The sequence below is a fragment of the Hylaeus anthracinus genome, unplaced genomic scaffold (genome assembly GCF_026225885.1).
Source record: "Hylaeus anthracinus isolate JK02 unplaced genomic scaffold, UHH_iyHylAnth1.0_haploid 12001, whole genome shotgun sequence".
Lineage (NCBI taxonomy): Eukaryota > Metazoa > Arthropoda > Insecta > Hymenoptera > Colletidae > Hylaeus > Hylaeus anthracinus.
In genome coordinates this window covers 17,328,223-17,346,291 of record NW_026534348.1, presented here as the reverse complement: position 1 = coordinate 17,346,291, position 18,069 = coordinate 17,328,223, and the positions used below count along the sequence as shown (strand labels likewise).

At 34.7% G+C, this 18,069-nt stretch overlaps 1 protein-coding gene across 1 annotated transcript in view; it reads left to right on the top strand.

Annotated features, from left to right (window-relative positions):
• Positions 1-18,069, top strand: part of LOC128891288 (semaphorin-1A-like) — a 588,517-nt gene that overhangs the window by 481,069 nt on the left and 89,379 nt on the right. Inside the window, exon 5 of the mRNA XM_054150707.1 lies at positions 9,042-9,212. Coding sequence (XP_054006682.1) covers positions 9,042-9,212 — 171 coding nt within the window. The remainder of the gene's footprint in view (positions 1-9,041; positions 9,213-18,069) is intronic.

Genomic DNA, 18,069 nt, shown 5'->3' with positions numbered 1-18,069 from the left:
CCTAGCACTCTGCACTACCGACAGAACGATCTACATTACCGACAGAGCGATCTGCATCACCGACAGAGAAATCTGAATTATCTACCGAGCACTCTGCATTACCGATAGAGTGTTCTATCTTACCGACAGAGTTTTCTACATTACCGACAGAGCAATCTGCATTATCGACAGAGTAATCTGCATTGTCGATCAAGCGCTCTACATTACCGACATTATTGAATGTTATGTAAAGGCAATGTAAAGCGCTGGATCGATCATGCAGATTACTCTGTCGATAATGTAGAGTGCTCGGTCGATAATGCAGATCACTCTGCCGGTAATGTAGAGTGCTCGATCGATAGTGCAGATTCATATTCATTAGCTAGAAATTATTTCATGCTTTTCACTGCATTTTTCCATACTTTTAAGCAATTATATCTAGAGCTAGTGCGTATTCATATAAATTAACTAGAAATTATTTCATACTTTTCACTGTACCTTTTTCGAAGTCGGTTAAATTCTTTTTCCAAAAAATTATTTTATTATCCATAATGTGGTAGTACTTGTTTAGGCAAATTCATCGATCTATTGTCCAATAATAAACTTTTCGTTGTAATATGAAGCCTTTAATTGGAGTTTGTAGTCAGTAGATCGAGCGTCAGTCGGTCGAACAAGAGTAGAGCATCTTCTTTTCTTTATTCTATCTTTTAATAAATATACAATAAAAACAGAAAACCACACCGTAAGTACCGAATAGAAGTATCATTTATACATACGTAATGAACGAACCTTATGACGAGAATTATTCCATTGCCGGGTAAAATTGGTGCATATTTCGTCGTTGGACGTGGGTCGCGTTTCTTCATGAAAGGGAGACGGATTCTGGACATTTTATATTAAAAATTACCAAATTTCCTTTTACTGGACGAGCATTGTTAACTTTCGCCGTGTCGCAGGATATGTCGTGGTTCGAAATAAATTCCGCGCGGATACACGAAACGTCGGAAATTCTACGGAGGACAATATTATAACGAAAACCGTGGCCCGTTTGTAAATGTACCGTGCAAAAATGTTCGCTGCACGTCGCGAACACTGATATTGTTCGCTGCTGGGTTCGGTCGGCGGTTCCAGCGCGTTAACTGAACGAAATTGTGCGCGTGTGTCGGCAACTTGGAGCAAAAGTGTCCGTGTTCCACTAAAATCCCGAGTCGCGAAATTTCTGTAGCATTTTTATTCCGCGTAATTTCTATTGAGAATTTCAATAGTGAAATTGCGCTTTTGTCGCTGCCGCTTTATTAAAATTCCCCGGGATTGCGGTGCGGTTTTTGATTATCGTCATTTTTCGCCATCCGAAAACGCGAAAGCGCGCATTATTTCCGGGTAAGTCAGGAACATAAATCGAATTTCATGAAGAACGATTTATGAATTTTATGCGCTTTTGTTTTTAATGTGAAATCCGATCTTTTTGTTCTCGACGTATCGTAATGAATGTGTGAAGTATGGTTTTGGGCTGTTGATATTTATGCACAATTAATACGTTGCACGTTTTAATCGATTATGAAGTTGTTTCGCGTTAAATAGATTAATTTTCGATCTTCGAGTTCAGGGATTTTTGCTCTTTTAATTAAATTTCTATCAACGCTTTCTAACTTATTCAATTGTTTTAATACATGAAAGGATACGATAATCTTTCTTTCGACTGCTCGCAACTTGTGATTTTTTCAGAATACACATTTGATTTAATAATAACACCATAAATAAAAGTCAAGCGAAAATTCAGAGTCTACTTTCTTGAAAACAAAGCCTCGAATGAACAATTTTTATTCTATATTTTCGACTTATTCTTTCATGTAGAATCACTCTTTTCGCTTGTGCGACCAATTTCTGAACACCCTGTGTATATGTAGACTTTCTATGACCAGCCAAGCTGTCTGAGCTTTTGCGGTCAAACGGCTAATTTAAAAATCAAATTATATCGAAGAGAAGACGCGTCGAAATTATTTCATAAATCACGAATATGGAAATTATCGAGCCCCACGCCGATATACTGAATAACAATTGAATGAACGTAATTCCATTGTTTAATAGCATTATTTTGAAGTAGTTATCCCCGTCGCCAATTGTTACCAGCGACTATTTAAAAAAATAAGTTGAGACTCCAGCTTCGGGTACTTTTCTCTATTAATTAAAATCATCGATAATAACCAAGTCGTTATTCTGGTTCAGCGCGCGTTCCAGACTAATTGCTTCTCAAAATAACCGCCAAACCCTAAAAACAAACTTCGGTAAGAAGTTTTCCTCCCCCAACAGCGCCGAGGCACTTTGCTCTCGCTGCAAAACACAGAAAAAGGAAACGTTTCCCTCTTTGGCAGTTGGTCTTTGGCGAACGCTCGTTGGCTGGAGCGGGCAGACTCAAGTGATCGGTTGTCCTTTTCGCGGGTAGAAGTTCAAACAGAACGGCTAACTTTTTCGATAGCCGAGGATCGTTACCCTTTCAAATACCCGGTCGGCAGAGGAGGGTTCCCGTGTGATCCGTGGCGCTGGCGCGAAGCCCTCGTCAAAGTAAAGTCGGAACCCGGGCACGGAATGTATGCAGTGCCCCAGAAAAAAGTTTCCTCGGCCGAAGAGCGCGGGATTAGAGCCATGGTCCCGGTGTCGAATTTATCCGCGGGTTAGAGCGTAAAACCGAGCAGCTCGAGGCTCGAAACTGTGAAATCGTATTACCTGATGAATATGCAGCGCGATTTTGCGGTCGAAAGTTTTTGGGGGAGGGCGGTTGTAACTCGTAAGCGGTGAACGGAACCGGGAACCAGGATCTCCAGACGTATTCTAATTAGTACAAAAACCCAGCCGGTCGAGAAGGTGGCTGGGCGGGTGGATGGACAGAGGAGGGGACAGAGAGGGTGTACACAGAGAGTGGCGGCTGTTCCTAAATCACACTCGACCGAAATCTGTATTCGGCGGCTTAATTGGTTCGCTCGCAGTCGCGAGGAAAGTACGGGCAAGAAATTACGGCGGAACTTGAGAATTAAGTAGGCATCGAGCACGGATAACGTGTAAATCAAATTTAATTGGACAATCCCATTTGCGGATTCGGCAGATTTCAATCCGTCCGTGGCAAGACGCGGCATCCTCTTCCGGAGATCTAATTGATTTTCCTGAACTTTTAGTCTAGGTTCGAGACTTGCCGTCGTTTGGGTTACGACAGAAGGGACAGAACACGTCCTTGGAGGGAGGGACAGATTAAGGGGGTCCATCTGTGTAACGTTTAATTTTCAAGGCAATTTTCAAGAATTTTTTTTAGGAAAAGTACTCGTGCAATTATGATAATTTTTTTTTTATTTGGTAGATCGACGCTTTAACATTAATTTTTGATTTTATCACAATGTTTCGATATGTGGATATTCCTAGACGGCGCTTTTTGACGAGACCACTTAAAAGTAGAAGAGTCATTGGGTGAGCAAGATTTGATCGTACTTGATGATCTGAAACAAAAAAGTAAAATATCACCTTCTTTATAATTACATTTTGAATGTACCGGCGATAAGATATTCACAAAATTATGAAAATTGTTAATAGAGTGGCGTATAAACTAAAAAATGGTATTTTAACCTTATAGAGAATGATAAAACAAAACTTCTTTGTATGTATAGTTTATTCATACGACGTTTAGTTTCAAGGATAACAATTGAAAATTCAGAAGACCTCTGTGCCGAAATTCAATTTTTGCAACGAACTTCTAACTTTTGAATTTTTATTTTCGAAACAAAGCATCCAGTGAATAAACTGTAAATATAAAAAAGTTTCGTCTCATCATCCCCTGTAAGTTGATGTTTTTTTTTAAATTGAATTAGCGAATAAAAAACATTTTTCTGAGCCCATTTCTCGAGTCAAAGGGTAAATATAGAATACTATAACATTTGTGTTTTATTAGAAAATATAATCCAAAAGCATCTTTTGATAAATCTTTTATAATGAATGATCGTCTGAACGCAAAGTTATTTGCACTACCATAGATTTTTAATTAAGGAGTTGAACCATTAAAAAAGTTTCACATAACATGCTGACGTAAAATCGTTGTTTGTTATACGGCAAGAAAGTAAAGGAAAAATGGGAGAGGTACGATGGAGGAAGCTAGGAAACACTAACTGGAAAAATTGATTTATTTCCTTTACCTCGAGATACACTTCGGCTACGTGAAACTACGGGACAAAATTAGATTTCACGGTAGAGAGAATTTCTGGGTCGCGGAAAAGTATCGGTATAAATTTTCAAGTAATTTATTGATACTTCACCGGGACATTGTAACGGAAAAGGCAGAGCACGGGGCAGAGGAGCGACTGAAGTAAGTAATATAAGGATATTAAGATGATAAAGGCAAGGTATGCAGGGTAAGCGAAAAGGACAAAAGGGAACGCCGAGAAGCCATGGGACCGTCCATGGACTTGTAGGCTGCCAGAAACAAAATATGATCTTGGATAATGCACCATAACGAGATCAGCCATTGTCCGTTGCTCTCGGGGAAAAGTGGATCCACGAACTAGCCACTGATAAGATTTACTTACCGTGGCTCGGTCGTTCGAAATTATCAAAGAAGAGGAAAGGAAAGGAAAGTGGTAAGGGTAGCGTGGGTAGGAAGTAGTCAAAATTTTGATAGTTCCAGCACTTTGAGTATTAATATAATCATTCTCTACTATCAACCAAGTAGTTGAAACGTACATTTATTAGCAATTTTTAAAAATTACATGGCTTAATAGATATGTCTAAATTTTTTATTATTTTATGATGATACTTCAAACAAGTTACCAAAAACATTGTTTGCGTAAAAAATGTACTCTTTAATATATTAACAATTAACCTATAGACAAAGTTACCTACCTTGTATCATAAGAAAAGAGAACAGAGGACAATTTAAAAAAAATAATCTAGAATAATTAGAAATATGAGGTGTAATATATTTATAAAGATGTATATTTTATTCAATTAGATAATAAAATTTCATGAACATAATTTTTATTGGCGTAAATATAATATTTTTAGTTAATGAGACCTCTACGATAACAGATGCAATATAATTATTCTCATAATAACGAGTCGTAGTAAATAAATCTAAATGTTTATTAGCATTTATAGCCTTCGTGTCGTAATAAAATAGTTCATACTGTTAGTCACATCTAAACTTCATCAGGATCAATTGCAACACGTTGAGTTATCGATAAAAAATATTTGCAGTACTTTCATCACATTATTTATTTCAAGAGTGTCTAATTAATACATCGATGAAAATATATATATTGGAATGATATATTAGGTTGTCCCAAAAGTTTTATTATTAAATTGCGTACGATTCATTTTGCTCCATTACTGTTATACAATATTAACATCAAAGAAATTAGGTTGTCTATTTATGTACAGTGGGTGTAGAAAGAATTCGTACACCGATCAATTTCCAAAAAAACTATGTAAAATTGTAATTTATTAACTTATTTTTTATAAACAATGACATTCTACATATTCTAGGAAATCTCTAGAATAGATAGAGTACAAAAAAATAGCTACTAATGTAAGTTACGAAATTAACAAAAAAAAAAAATAATTACGATAGAAATATTGAAGCAATAAGTATTCGCACAACTGTTTAAGGTTTAAAACTTGATTAAAAAAAAAGAAATTTACATTAATTTATAAGTATATAATACTTCTTTCGTAGGATTTCCTTTTGATTTTATAATTATTGCGACTCATCTAAGCGTTACATTAACTAAATTATTAGGTATTCGAAGTGGGATTTTCTTCAATTCCTCTATTACAGCCATTTTTAAAAGTAATTTCCTGGAAATTTGATGTTTTCTAATTCGCACGGAGCAATAAACTAATGTGTTTACGTTACAAACTCTACTGTAAATGGTTCGATAAGTAGACTGCGAAAGTTTATGCAAATGCATATTTTTATAGGAAATAGTTAAAAGAATGGGACCTAGATAGAAATTTGTTTTGAAATTAGAGTACTATAAAAATCCATTTTTTATCTTGCACATTTATGTTTAAAATTATATGCAATAATATATTGCAATAATATATTGCATATCTTTTTAAAAATGTAAAAGAACTTTAGAAAAGAATGTAGGATTTTCTACAGTATCGAAAGCTTTCTAGTATTTTAAATAACGAGAGTATTCAAGGACCAATAAGTGTGCCGGAACAATGTTGGTGTAAATTTAAATACGCACCGATTACTTCGTGTGACGTAGAGCGATCGTTCTCCGCGTATAAATTAATTTTGACAGACAAACGCCACCAACTAACACCATTAAAATTGGAAAAAATGCGAATTATAATACACCAGAATAATTGTGAAAAGTATTTTATATATGTGAACATAGCGAATATTCCGTAACATACTAATATATTACTTATTATACTACATTTTATTCAAATTTTTCGTGCATATTTCGCATATTTTTCGTGAATATTTTGGATATTTTTCATGCATATTTTGCATATGCATGTTACATATTTATCGTGCATAAACTTCCGCAGTCTAGTCATAAGAATCGTACAAATACTTATTGCTTCTATACTTTTACCCACTTTTCGCATTTTTCTGTTAATTTCACAAATTATATTAACTAGTAAATGTTGTTTGGGCTATATCTATGTCAAAGATTTCCGAGAATATGTAAAATATCATTGATTGTAAAAGAAAAAGTCAAGAAACTACGATTTAATAAAAAAGTATTTTGGGAAATTGATCGGTGTACGAATACATTCTACACCCACTGTAAACACTACCACACAAAATAATTGAGTGCAAGACACGGAAGAAACTTTTCGGACAACCTAATACAAACACGTGAAGTGACCATGCTACAAATGAAACCAGTCTACCAAACAATTACAAATTTATTGTATCGCCACTAAGAAATTGCACAACCAAAAAATAGCGTGCGAAGAATAACATTTTTTTTATGAGACAGCCTAGTACGTAATCCTGTACTGCCAAATATTGGGTCAGTTTCTGGGTCGACCATGAGGAGACGTAAAAAGATAGCACGAAACGCTCGGGTATAAATGCAACCATGAGAAACGGCGCGAGAAGGGGTTTGGATAGTTTGTTCAAGGATTTCTACTTCGATAGTATGCAGCTGCAGTATCCTCCCCGACCTCCGCCACCCTCTTCATCGTGATTTTCAGCCGCCCTTCCACCTTGCCACGCATTATTTCGTATATACACTGGATCTTTTCACGCTCGCCTCGAGCGATTGTCGGTCCGCGCAAGGAAATCCGGAATTTCCAGTCAGGGTGAACGACGTTTGATTTTTGACCGTGCGCCGTGCTGAAAATACTTTCTTAATTGCTCCCGCGATCGCCGGAGACTGCTCATTCTCGACTAAATGGTGTTTTTCACATACAGACTGCCCCGATCCAACAGGTCGCTTGATCGCCTCTGATACGAGAAATGTTTCTTAAGTTATCAAAGATTCGACTCATGCTCGTTAAATAACTAAAAAAACCAGGTAACCTTCGTCAGGACCTTAGTCGTTAATATCTGTCATGTCTTCATCACGCCAATATGGAAATGAGTGTTACTTTTTCGTTATTTATAATGCTGGAAATTATGTACAATATTTACAGTGGGTGTAGAATGTATTCGTACACCGATCAATTTCCTCAAAAAACTTTTGTGTGAAATTGTGGTTTCTTAAATTCTTTTTTTATAATCAATGATATTCTACATATTCTTAGAAATCTATAGAATACGTAAGTATATCCAAACAACAATTACCACTTTATATAATTCGCGAAATTAACAAGAATATACGAAAAATTAGTAGAAATGTAGAAGCAATAAGTATTTGTAAGATTCTTATGACGAACCATTTATAGTAGAGTTTGTAACGTAAATACATTAGTTTATTGCTCCGTACGAATTAGATAACATTCAATTTCCAGTAAAGTAGTTTTAAAAATGGCTCTAACAGAGAAATGGAAGAAGATCCCACTCTGAATAACATCGACATTTAGGTAATTTAATGCCTAAAAGAGTAGCAGTGATTATAAAATCAAAAGAAAATCCCACGAAGTATTAGTTATTTATAAATTAATGTAAATTTCGGTTTTTTTTGTGAAGTTTTAAAAATTAAACAGTTGTACGAATACTTATTCTATATTTCTATCGATTTATGTTTTTTCTTGTTAATGTCGCAAATTATATAAATACCTGTGTTTTTTTTTTAACAATTTTCAATTAATTTAACCCTTTATTTACTTATAAGTCCAGTCAATTTTTTCATGGTACTGTACTAATTAAACGCTTTGAAAACTATTATGACTTTCAAGTCCACTTCTATGAAGTTCGTTTTTAATTGTTGAATGGCAGCACAAGCTTTTTTTCATTTGGAAGTTTGTTAGAGCTCTATAAGATGATATAAGACCAAGATAGAAACTATGATTTTATAAATTGTTGAAAAATCCAGTAAATAAAGGCTCAAGGGTCCTTTCTACTTTGTAGTTTAGAAAAACATCCGTTTTTACGAATTTTCTGATGACAACTATTAAAAAGAGATTAATTCCAAAGTCTATGCATACGTATATTTATTATATTTTTATACGCATATGAATTATTGATATTGAATGAAACTAATACCAACTAGACATTAACAGTTCTTATCCAATAAACTCTGTACCTAGAGCACAAAAACCAAAGGAATTTTTAATCTGCATGTAGATTTGGTGTGAACTAAAATATTTTTCAAAAAAATCAACATTCACAAAATGGTGACAATTTTCAGGAAGAATACCAAAGATTCCAAAAAAAGGAAATAATTCGCAAAGAAGACTATCACTTATGTTGAAACAACATAATCTTCTAATCCTCGCAGAGTATCAATGGTTGCTAATGATGCGCTATTCATTTGAGTAACGAACAAACAATCTGTACACTGATATTCGTACTTGATTCTGCAAATGCGAGTGATTCGCGTTCGCTTGTCGTGGAGTGTGAACTACGATTCCGAAAATTAAATTCCAAAGTAACAATTGTTTAATCTTGTTTGTTGCAGAGGTTGCAGTGGTCCAGCAGCGGGGCGCATCGTGAACTTTGTTATCTGAAAGGGCGTAGCGAGGACGAGTGCCAGAATTATGTACGTGTATTTGGCAGACAAGGGCCTGATCGATTTCTCGTTTGTGGAACGAACGCGTACAAGCCGCTGTGCAGACAATTCACCATCAAGGTAAGCACCTTAGATTCTTTATAACCGCGCAGTGTACACCCAAGGCTGTTCGATAAGTAGCCCTTTGTGTCGAGCCGCGTGGTTGCAATCACTGTACTACAATTTGGGTTCCATGGTGTCTCTGAACTTATCGCTTCACAAACTGCTTGCTGCTCTTTGTGTCTTTGCAACCTTCTGAGCATCGAGTACAGTAATGTCTCGTTAGATGCACAAGCTTGAGACTGACCTTGTGCGACTAACGTGGACATCGTATATTCTTTGATGTTTGCCGACGCCCGTCGACCGTAGACAAGGACAGCGAATAAAAAAGAGGACGGAGCGAAAACACCGAGATATATCGTTGAAACAATCTAATGCAACGATGAAACTTTCTCATTAATAACTTTTTTGTTGTAAAACTTTTACCATCATATTCCTGACATTTTTCTAATTAGAATGAGACCAAACACGACGTAATTCGCAACATATTTACTTGTACCAACTTATTATGTATCATATATCGTAGAACGCTAACTAAAAAAAGATGAATGGTAAATGTCGTCCGAATTATATCGTGTTTAGTCTCATTTTAATTAGAAAAATGACAGGAATATGATGGTATACGTTTTACGACAAAAAAGTTAATAATAAGAAAGTTTCATCGTTGCATTAGATTGTTTCACCGACATACCTCGGTGTTTTCGCTCCGTCCTTTTCTTTACTCGCTGTCCTTGTCTCTACGTTCAACACTCCATGGCAAATATCAAAGAATATACGAAACTTGGCAATTGAACTCCTTGATCCCTCAAGGGGTATGCCCCCCAGTGGTGAGGCTGGTTTCTGTGCACTTATCCTGGACGTGCGTCTAACGAGACATTACTGTAGCACGATGGCGAATATTTTGTGTTTCCGAAACTCTCTTTAACGTCGAGCATGTAGTACAATGTTGCTTGCCACTCTGATCGATTCATTTCCCCAAACCTGGGATCAAAAATAAACCTCTGTACTATTTTTTTTCTTTCGATCCAAGAGTCTCAGCTAGCTGAGAGAAAATAAAAATAATGAAATATGGGAAGAACTACAGAGTTCGTAGAGTAGTATATCAAAAAATGTTTAAAAGATCATAGGAGTACAAAATGAAATGGAACGTTTTAGTCAATCGATGTGTAAAATATAATTTTGTAGAATTAAACACTGTAATTCGTGCTTTTAGTCACTGATGAGCTGTTGTGGTCACTCTCTAATATGTAGCTTTATTCTATCGTGACAGTGAAAATAAGGGATTTACATATATAATAAATAAGTAGGAGTGTAATTACAAAAATAATGTATAGTTAATGTGTTTACAAGCTCCAATGAATATTTGTTAAACACTTTTTTCAAAATAATTATATATCTAGATAGAGAGCAAACACGTGATTAACTTAAATGATTAACATCCACGTGCGCTAATTACACTCCTAACAAAAGAATTCTGTTATAATACATATATAGAAATCCATGAACTTCTGTATTTCTTTTTATACAATATTATAATGTTTATTTTTACGTATTTTAATACTTTCATCATATTACATAGATTCATTCTTATAGTCGTTGTACTTAGAAATAGTCTTTCGTAAGTATTTCAGGATATAAACAAAAAGCTTCGATCTTTATATTTACTTCGTTTATTTTATTTTGCAAAATCAAGTGCTTCCTGTCTCGCGATTTTATTTTGCTTTTTAGTACAAATTTATGTAAAATGGATCGGCTTGTTTTTGTTCCTAACATACCAACGTTTCAATGTTTTCACAATGTTTGCGTTAACGTTTTGTCGTATCAGCGATAGAAATTTCGTGGAAATGTTGGAAACCAACGTTGACATCGTTTACGATACTTCAAATATTAATCGGGCAAACGGTAGTAACTTGCGGTCAGCGAAACAGAGCTTGTTGTACGAAAATCTTTTGTCGGTAAATGGATACTTAATGAGGGCGTGTTCGACACAGGTGTATACGAGAATTTCACTTTGCGCGGCAACTGTTCCGTTTGTTTATTTAATAACCACGCGCTGGACGATTGCGCGAAACTAAACACCGGCGGAAAGGATACTGCTTTAGGAACGGTAATCGCTACCAAGCAGTGGGAGGGGGGCAAACTTGACGGTAAATAATGTTAAAAATGTAGAATTTGTGGCTGATTTATTACCTCGATGATAAATATTGACGCAACCAACAGTACATGTAATACGATTAACTCCACAATACTATAGTTACTACTATAGTAACTAGAACGATACGAGAACTATAATTGGGTTTTCGTCAGTTGCGTCTAATGCTATTACGAAATGTTTTATCGGTTCACGTAACGGGGATGAAATTGTTCGAAAACCGATTCGACGCGTATTAGCTTAATGAACCGTACTCTGCAACATTCTCGGCGTGCTTTGGCGAGACGGAACCTCTGAAGTTATTAACAGCTAACCTCGAGTCATACTTGACTTATCTATTTTTATTACGTGCGCTAGGATTGCATCGAACTGTCTCCTCTTTTTTAATCGAATGAAACTTAGTGTTAAAGTTTCGTTGGCTTGCTGAAAATTGAAATCATTGAATTATAACCAGTTGCTTAACTATATTGAACGTTAAGTGTCCGATCTTCTTTATTAATCGTTTGTGAACCATACGTTATAAGTAGACTGCGGATCTTTATGCATTTATAGTAAATTTGAATGTGCAAGAAACTACAAAATGGAAACAATATGCAAGAATATAAAAAAGATTGAAAGTAAAGTTCATGTTACAATATTTGCAGAATAAAATAAATTGCTATTTAGGTTCAATTCTTGTAGACACGTTTACGAAGATTTTATTTTGCATAAAGATCCGCCGTCTAGTTATATAATTATAAATTGAGACGTAAAAGAAAAGATTAAAGGAGGATGTTAAAAAAGTGCCAAATTTATACCCCGCCTGACACTTAAAATATTTACGAGCCATTATTCTATAGATTCTGCACTTCAAATTGTGCACAATAACTTATACCAAATGTGATGAGGAAGTCCTGAAAAATGTGGTTGAAGTTGAAAGGCGAATCGTAACTTTCTGACTTCAAATGACCATAACATCGAAGTGAGTGCATGAAACGTAAAAATTCCAACGCTATTTTGTAAAGAAAAGTCAATATTTAAATAATATGCAAAGAAATATTGTTCAGATTGTTGCTTAGTAACGATAAAACTCAGCAAATTGACATAACGTATTAGGATGCAAATATTCCTTAAAATATGTTTAATATTATACTGTAACTCGCTCCTACAACGGAATTAAGTGCATTCAACATAGAAACTGTTATTATATTTCGTCCCCTTATTCTTCGGATGTTAATTTTTTAATGGATGTAGGTAAATAATACAAAAATATTGGTATATTCGTACTTTCTATTTCTTGATTATTTTATATACGTTTGCAACTCACATGCAAATCGCGTCATATTGTGTGAAATAACTTTGATTACGTTATTTCCTCTCGATTGAAAATTTTTTCAAATAATAGTTAACATAATTCTTGAAATAATAAAAAAATTCAGCTGGATATATGTCGGGGGGAAACCCGTTAGCTAGTGCATTGAAGTAAACGAGCGGCGCATTTACTTCCTTTCCGCGTTACATTTTCACTGCGTTAGCTAACAATCCCTTAAAGTATCACGTGAACTATCATCTCCAAAATTTTCAACCGAGAGGAAGTCACTGAAATTTTGTTTTTCTTTTCATGTTCGTATGAGCAGCTGACGTATAATTCATCACGTTATGGCCAGCTGACTTTTTTATTCAAACATTCACTATATAAACTATCATTTCATACATTTTCAACCGAGAGGATATGATTGAACATATATTTTGTTTTTACGTGCGTGGAAGGCTAGCGCTAGCGTTCTCCATGCTTCAAGGCACAACTATCTCAATTTCATGAATTATCAGCCGAGAGGAAATAATTGATAAAAATCTGTCGCTGGCTCCTGGACTATCTAAACAAGTCAAGATGGGACACACCTGCACCCTCTTGACTTGTGTCTCGCAAAAAACCCAATACGCGCAACGATGGTTTTTGTAAACGAAAATCATTCTTCTCTTGGAAGAGAAAATCCGACATAGCATATGTAAATATTTGATGTTAAATTTAATTCTCTCTAGGATTTGTTTATGCATTATTCAAAATGTGACAATTTAATTATTTTCCTAACAAACCATATCAATTGAATCGATGGTAACCACGATATGTGAATATAAAACATGTACAAAATGTTTTTAGTTTCCATTGAAGAACTTTTCCCGTAAATAACTACTTCTCTACATCGTAAGTGTGGTTGCCTAGCCTTAAAGTTAATTCTCCTGAAAAAACTTCGTAAACGATAAAACTTTAAATTACATCGAAAATATAAATTTATACAGAGTGCCCGAAAGGTCAAAAAAATAGTTAATCTGCAACAATCATTGTACAGACTTTAATCCTAAAATTTCTACGCACACCGACCTACTTAAAAATACGACACCACTTTTAATTATGCAGGCTACCAAGGATAATTCGCTTGCCGCCATATCTCACGAAGGGTGCTTAAAATTTCATGCATCTCGTGGCAGGGTATAATATTTCGTGGATTGCCCCGGTTAAATTTAACACACTTCCGCATAGGATCAGTCGTTTAGAGGAGCATAGATCGCGTTATCCTTGACGATGTATTAATTCGCTCGACTATTAAGCCCGACACGACTGGCAGCTTAAGCGCACGAATTCCCAATGTAAATTTCATATTGAAGCGTGTTTTTCTCTTTCGAAACTTCCGTAAACAGCCGCGAGTAATCGTCGCGAAATTAACGGTTTCGGAACTGACTCTGTGCTTTTGACGAAGGGTTTCGTAAGTTTTAACCTTTATAACTTTTGAGGCCATTGCCACAGTCACATAAGAGATTGCTAGTTGTACGCTGGGACGCTCGGGAAACTATTTACGGCAGCTGTTATCGTAAAACGGTCAGAATAGTTGATGATATTTCATATCCCAGTTGGCTTCGTTATAATTCAGTTGAATCACTGAAAATATCATTTTCGAGAATTCTTTCGGTCAGAACGGTTAGTCGAAGTTTTAATACGTTTATACTGGCGCCTGTTAGTTATTCACCGTCCATAAGGACATTTCCTTTCCCGAATTGAACAATCTAAGTGGATAGCTAGTTCTAGGTTTACGAAGACGTTTTATCACATTGTTATCACTGAAGGTATATTTTCACGAGTGAAGTCGATTTAATAGAATTAATTAGAAGTCTTACACAAAATTTGAATTTGGATATATGTTGATCTTTTTATACAGATAAAAGTCAACATAAGTAAAATGTAAAAGGCTGTGTAACTTTTCTTGTAAAATTCAAAATTAGGTAGAATGACTATTCTCCATAAACCTAGTGTTAATTTATTGGGTAATTGAGCACGCACCTTTTTGACGATATCGTGTGAAATTTGTCTATTTTTATTATTGTATTTTTATTTTCTTTAATATTTCTATCACGTGCACAATTTTACTAACAGAAAGTGGACTTCCTAGATAGTCGTGTTTAAAATCAAATTACTTGTGCAGATTATTACAGACAGAAGTTTTGGAATAGAATTCTCAAATATCTCATGTTTTATTTAGAATGGAATTAGTTCAGAAATATTGAAACCGTTAATTATCAGAATGACACAGTTGACTTGAATGTTAAAATTATTTAGTAATTTTTTAGTACAATTATGACTTTCCTTTCTTAACATATGTATAATATGTACGTTTTTAATTACTTCTATAACGTGAAGAAATAGTAAGTGCTAGTTTCACTTTATAATTGACACGATTTGATAACGTCGATCTGTTCTTATCTTGCATTTACTAAGCATCCGGTGAAAGTTGTTTACTGCATTCCATACCACTCGTCTAAATCATTCATCAATTTTGTGTTATTAAAACATTTAAATGCAATCTACGAATATATAAAATAACGCAGTAATGGAAAGTATATTCTAAAATACAATAACAAATGATAGGTCGTTTTCTGCATGCTAAAGACGTTTTAAACAATTTATTGAATTTTTAAGAAATTAATGAACTCTGTAGCTTATAAGTAATTTATAGAAGTAAAAATGCAACAATGCAATTTTATTCTATATGTTATCGTTTTTAGTAAAATACATTCACAGTACAAATACTGAATTTACTATATAGCTCGAATCGATATTTTTGTAAAGTTATAACGAGTCCTACATCATCTACGGCAAGATTTCTTAAATCGCAAGAGTACTACCATAAACCATTATCGTTTTTCTTAATAAAGAAGACTGGTTTTGTTACCTCTACAACGGAGCATATACAGAAGACATAATCCAGTGCATAAAATATTCATTACGGAAACACGAAGCTTGTATATAAGTACGAAAAGAATATAAAATCTATTATTATCTCAGCAGTAAGCCATAAAATGAATACGAATACGTTGCTTAATTATTGTTAACATATTCGGATTCTTTGATACTTCTATTAGTAAAATATATTCACACGAATACAAATAAACGTTATACAATTATTATTGATATTTTCATTCTGATTACTTATTGATAAAATACAATATATGTATATTAGTAAAATAATTCTCCTTCCTAGCTATATTTCTACCATGATCATCGACTTTCCTACTATTTAAAAGATCTATGATTTTAAATACCGACTGGTTCGACGTAGAAGGTATTTTTCAAAGTTTTTTAGGCGGAAAGCTTCATTTAAAATATTTCTTTCAAGGTGAAAATGACATAATAATTCATTTTTTCTTTTATTCATTTTAAACGTAAACGCGAAGATACAAACAATTGCAAAATAATGTAGACGATTACTCCAATTCCTTTTGGTTATAAGGTCATTTTTAAGATATTTGTTATAATCTAAAAGGGAGAAAAGATATCGTTAGAAAATGAAATAAGAAGAATATCACTCTTCGTCTATACATTCTATATTATTGTATATTATATATTTGTAATTTATTACATTCTACACATATAATTGGTAGCCAACGAAAGCTAATTTTGTTATAATTTTATTTTTTTAATTTCTTTTCTTTTTATTTTGTTGTAAATATTCTTTAAATGCCTTTGGGTATACAGGGTGTTTACGTATATGTTCGGACATACGCAGGGTGTCAATTCTGCATTTAAACCCTAAAATACCACCATCATTTTCTCCCTAAAATACCACCGTACAATCTTTTTTGCCAAAACCATTCCAAAGTTGAGACTTTGTGGAAATTTTTCCCGAGGAGTACCCGCCAAACAACTATGTCTTTGAAACCCAAGAACGAATAGAGAAAAAGTCAAATCTTTTGAAATTTTCACAATGTAAAGTTTGACCTATTAGGTTGTCCAGAAAGTTCGTGCCAATTTCTAAGAAACATACAAAAACACATTTGAATTTTAATATGTATTAATTGAATTACATAGGTGCCACTTTATTCCACAACCTTTCCACCTGTTAAGGGATGTAGGCATGTTATTTGTTTTCAACCACTTCGATATATTCAGACGTGTACCACCTACCAAAAATCAACATTGACTTTCAGGACAACGCAATACTTTTTCACTTGTTAAATGTAACGTAATAAATTTTGGTTTTGCATCATGGAGATGGGAAATTTAACGCTCTTTCAAATGGTATACTTAGTTTTAAGTTTACACTGTAATTTGGTGGAGTTATGGCCGTTTAAAGAGTGTCAAGTGTCAACAAGACAGAAAAAATATTAAAAGTGAAAATACTTGAGAATAATGCGACACAAAGAAAATGTCTAAGAGGAATTTTTTGTTGGAAATTTGTTGTAGAATTGACACCCTGCGTATGTCCAAACCTATACGTGGATATCCTGTATACATGTATCATTATAAATAAACACATACATAGAAAACAGGAGTTAGCAATACGGAAAAACCTCAAAAACCAACGCGAAGAACGAACATGAAAAAATGTAACGTTACAAAATGTCGAATGCACTGCAGTTCGTTTCGAAGCGGAATAGAGAAAAACTGATCTATCTTGACAGCTAAAACCAAAGCACCCTATGGAACGGTCCGTTTTTCATTTTTAATCAAATTCATCGCGTTCCTGCTTACGGTTTAATATTATTTGTTGCCTTGGATTTCGCTCCGCTGGATTCTGGGTATCCGTTAAGACCAAAGTCTCTTTAGATTTTCAAAAGAACTTTTCAAACGCGGAATCTCAAAGAAGCACAGAGAAAACGCGTTCGGAAAAGGCCCGCTTCGGCTTGTAATACACATTTCCTCTCGCGTTCACGACGGTGGATCGCATTCCCTCCTTTTTTCTCTTTGTGCTCGCTTTGCCAGACTGCACTGCAGCCTCACCGCTCGAAGGCACTACTTTTAATCAGAGATACAAATAAAAGAGAAATTAACGTTGATTTCGCCGATGGGCGTAACAACTTGTAGCGAACCGTCTTTCTTGTCTTGCCTTCTTTTAAATCTATCGGGCGCATCTGTTGTATAGCCTTTTTTAAGTCCCGAGCACCTTGGGAACTGTAAATATGCACCGAGTTTGGACGAAATAATGTGAACGCTCAGACATAAAGGAAAAATGTCTCCATGTTTTGTTTTCGATATTCGAATGTTTTCAGAGTAGAAAGTCAGTTGGCGCAGTGGACAACTCGATCTCGAGACAAATGTTTTGATTGAGTTGTTCAGTACATCAAGTAAGAATTCGTTCCTTTCATTGCATTGGAACACTTGAATTTAGATTGTTTGTTTCCAAGTGTTAAGGGTAGACTTAGATGGCCAAGTTATGTCTTGGTACTCGGTTGGGACTATCGGTACATACTGTT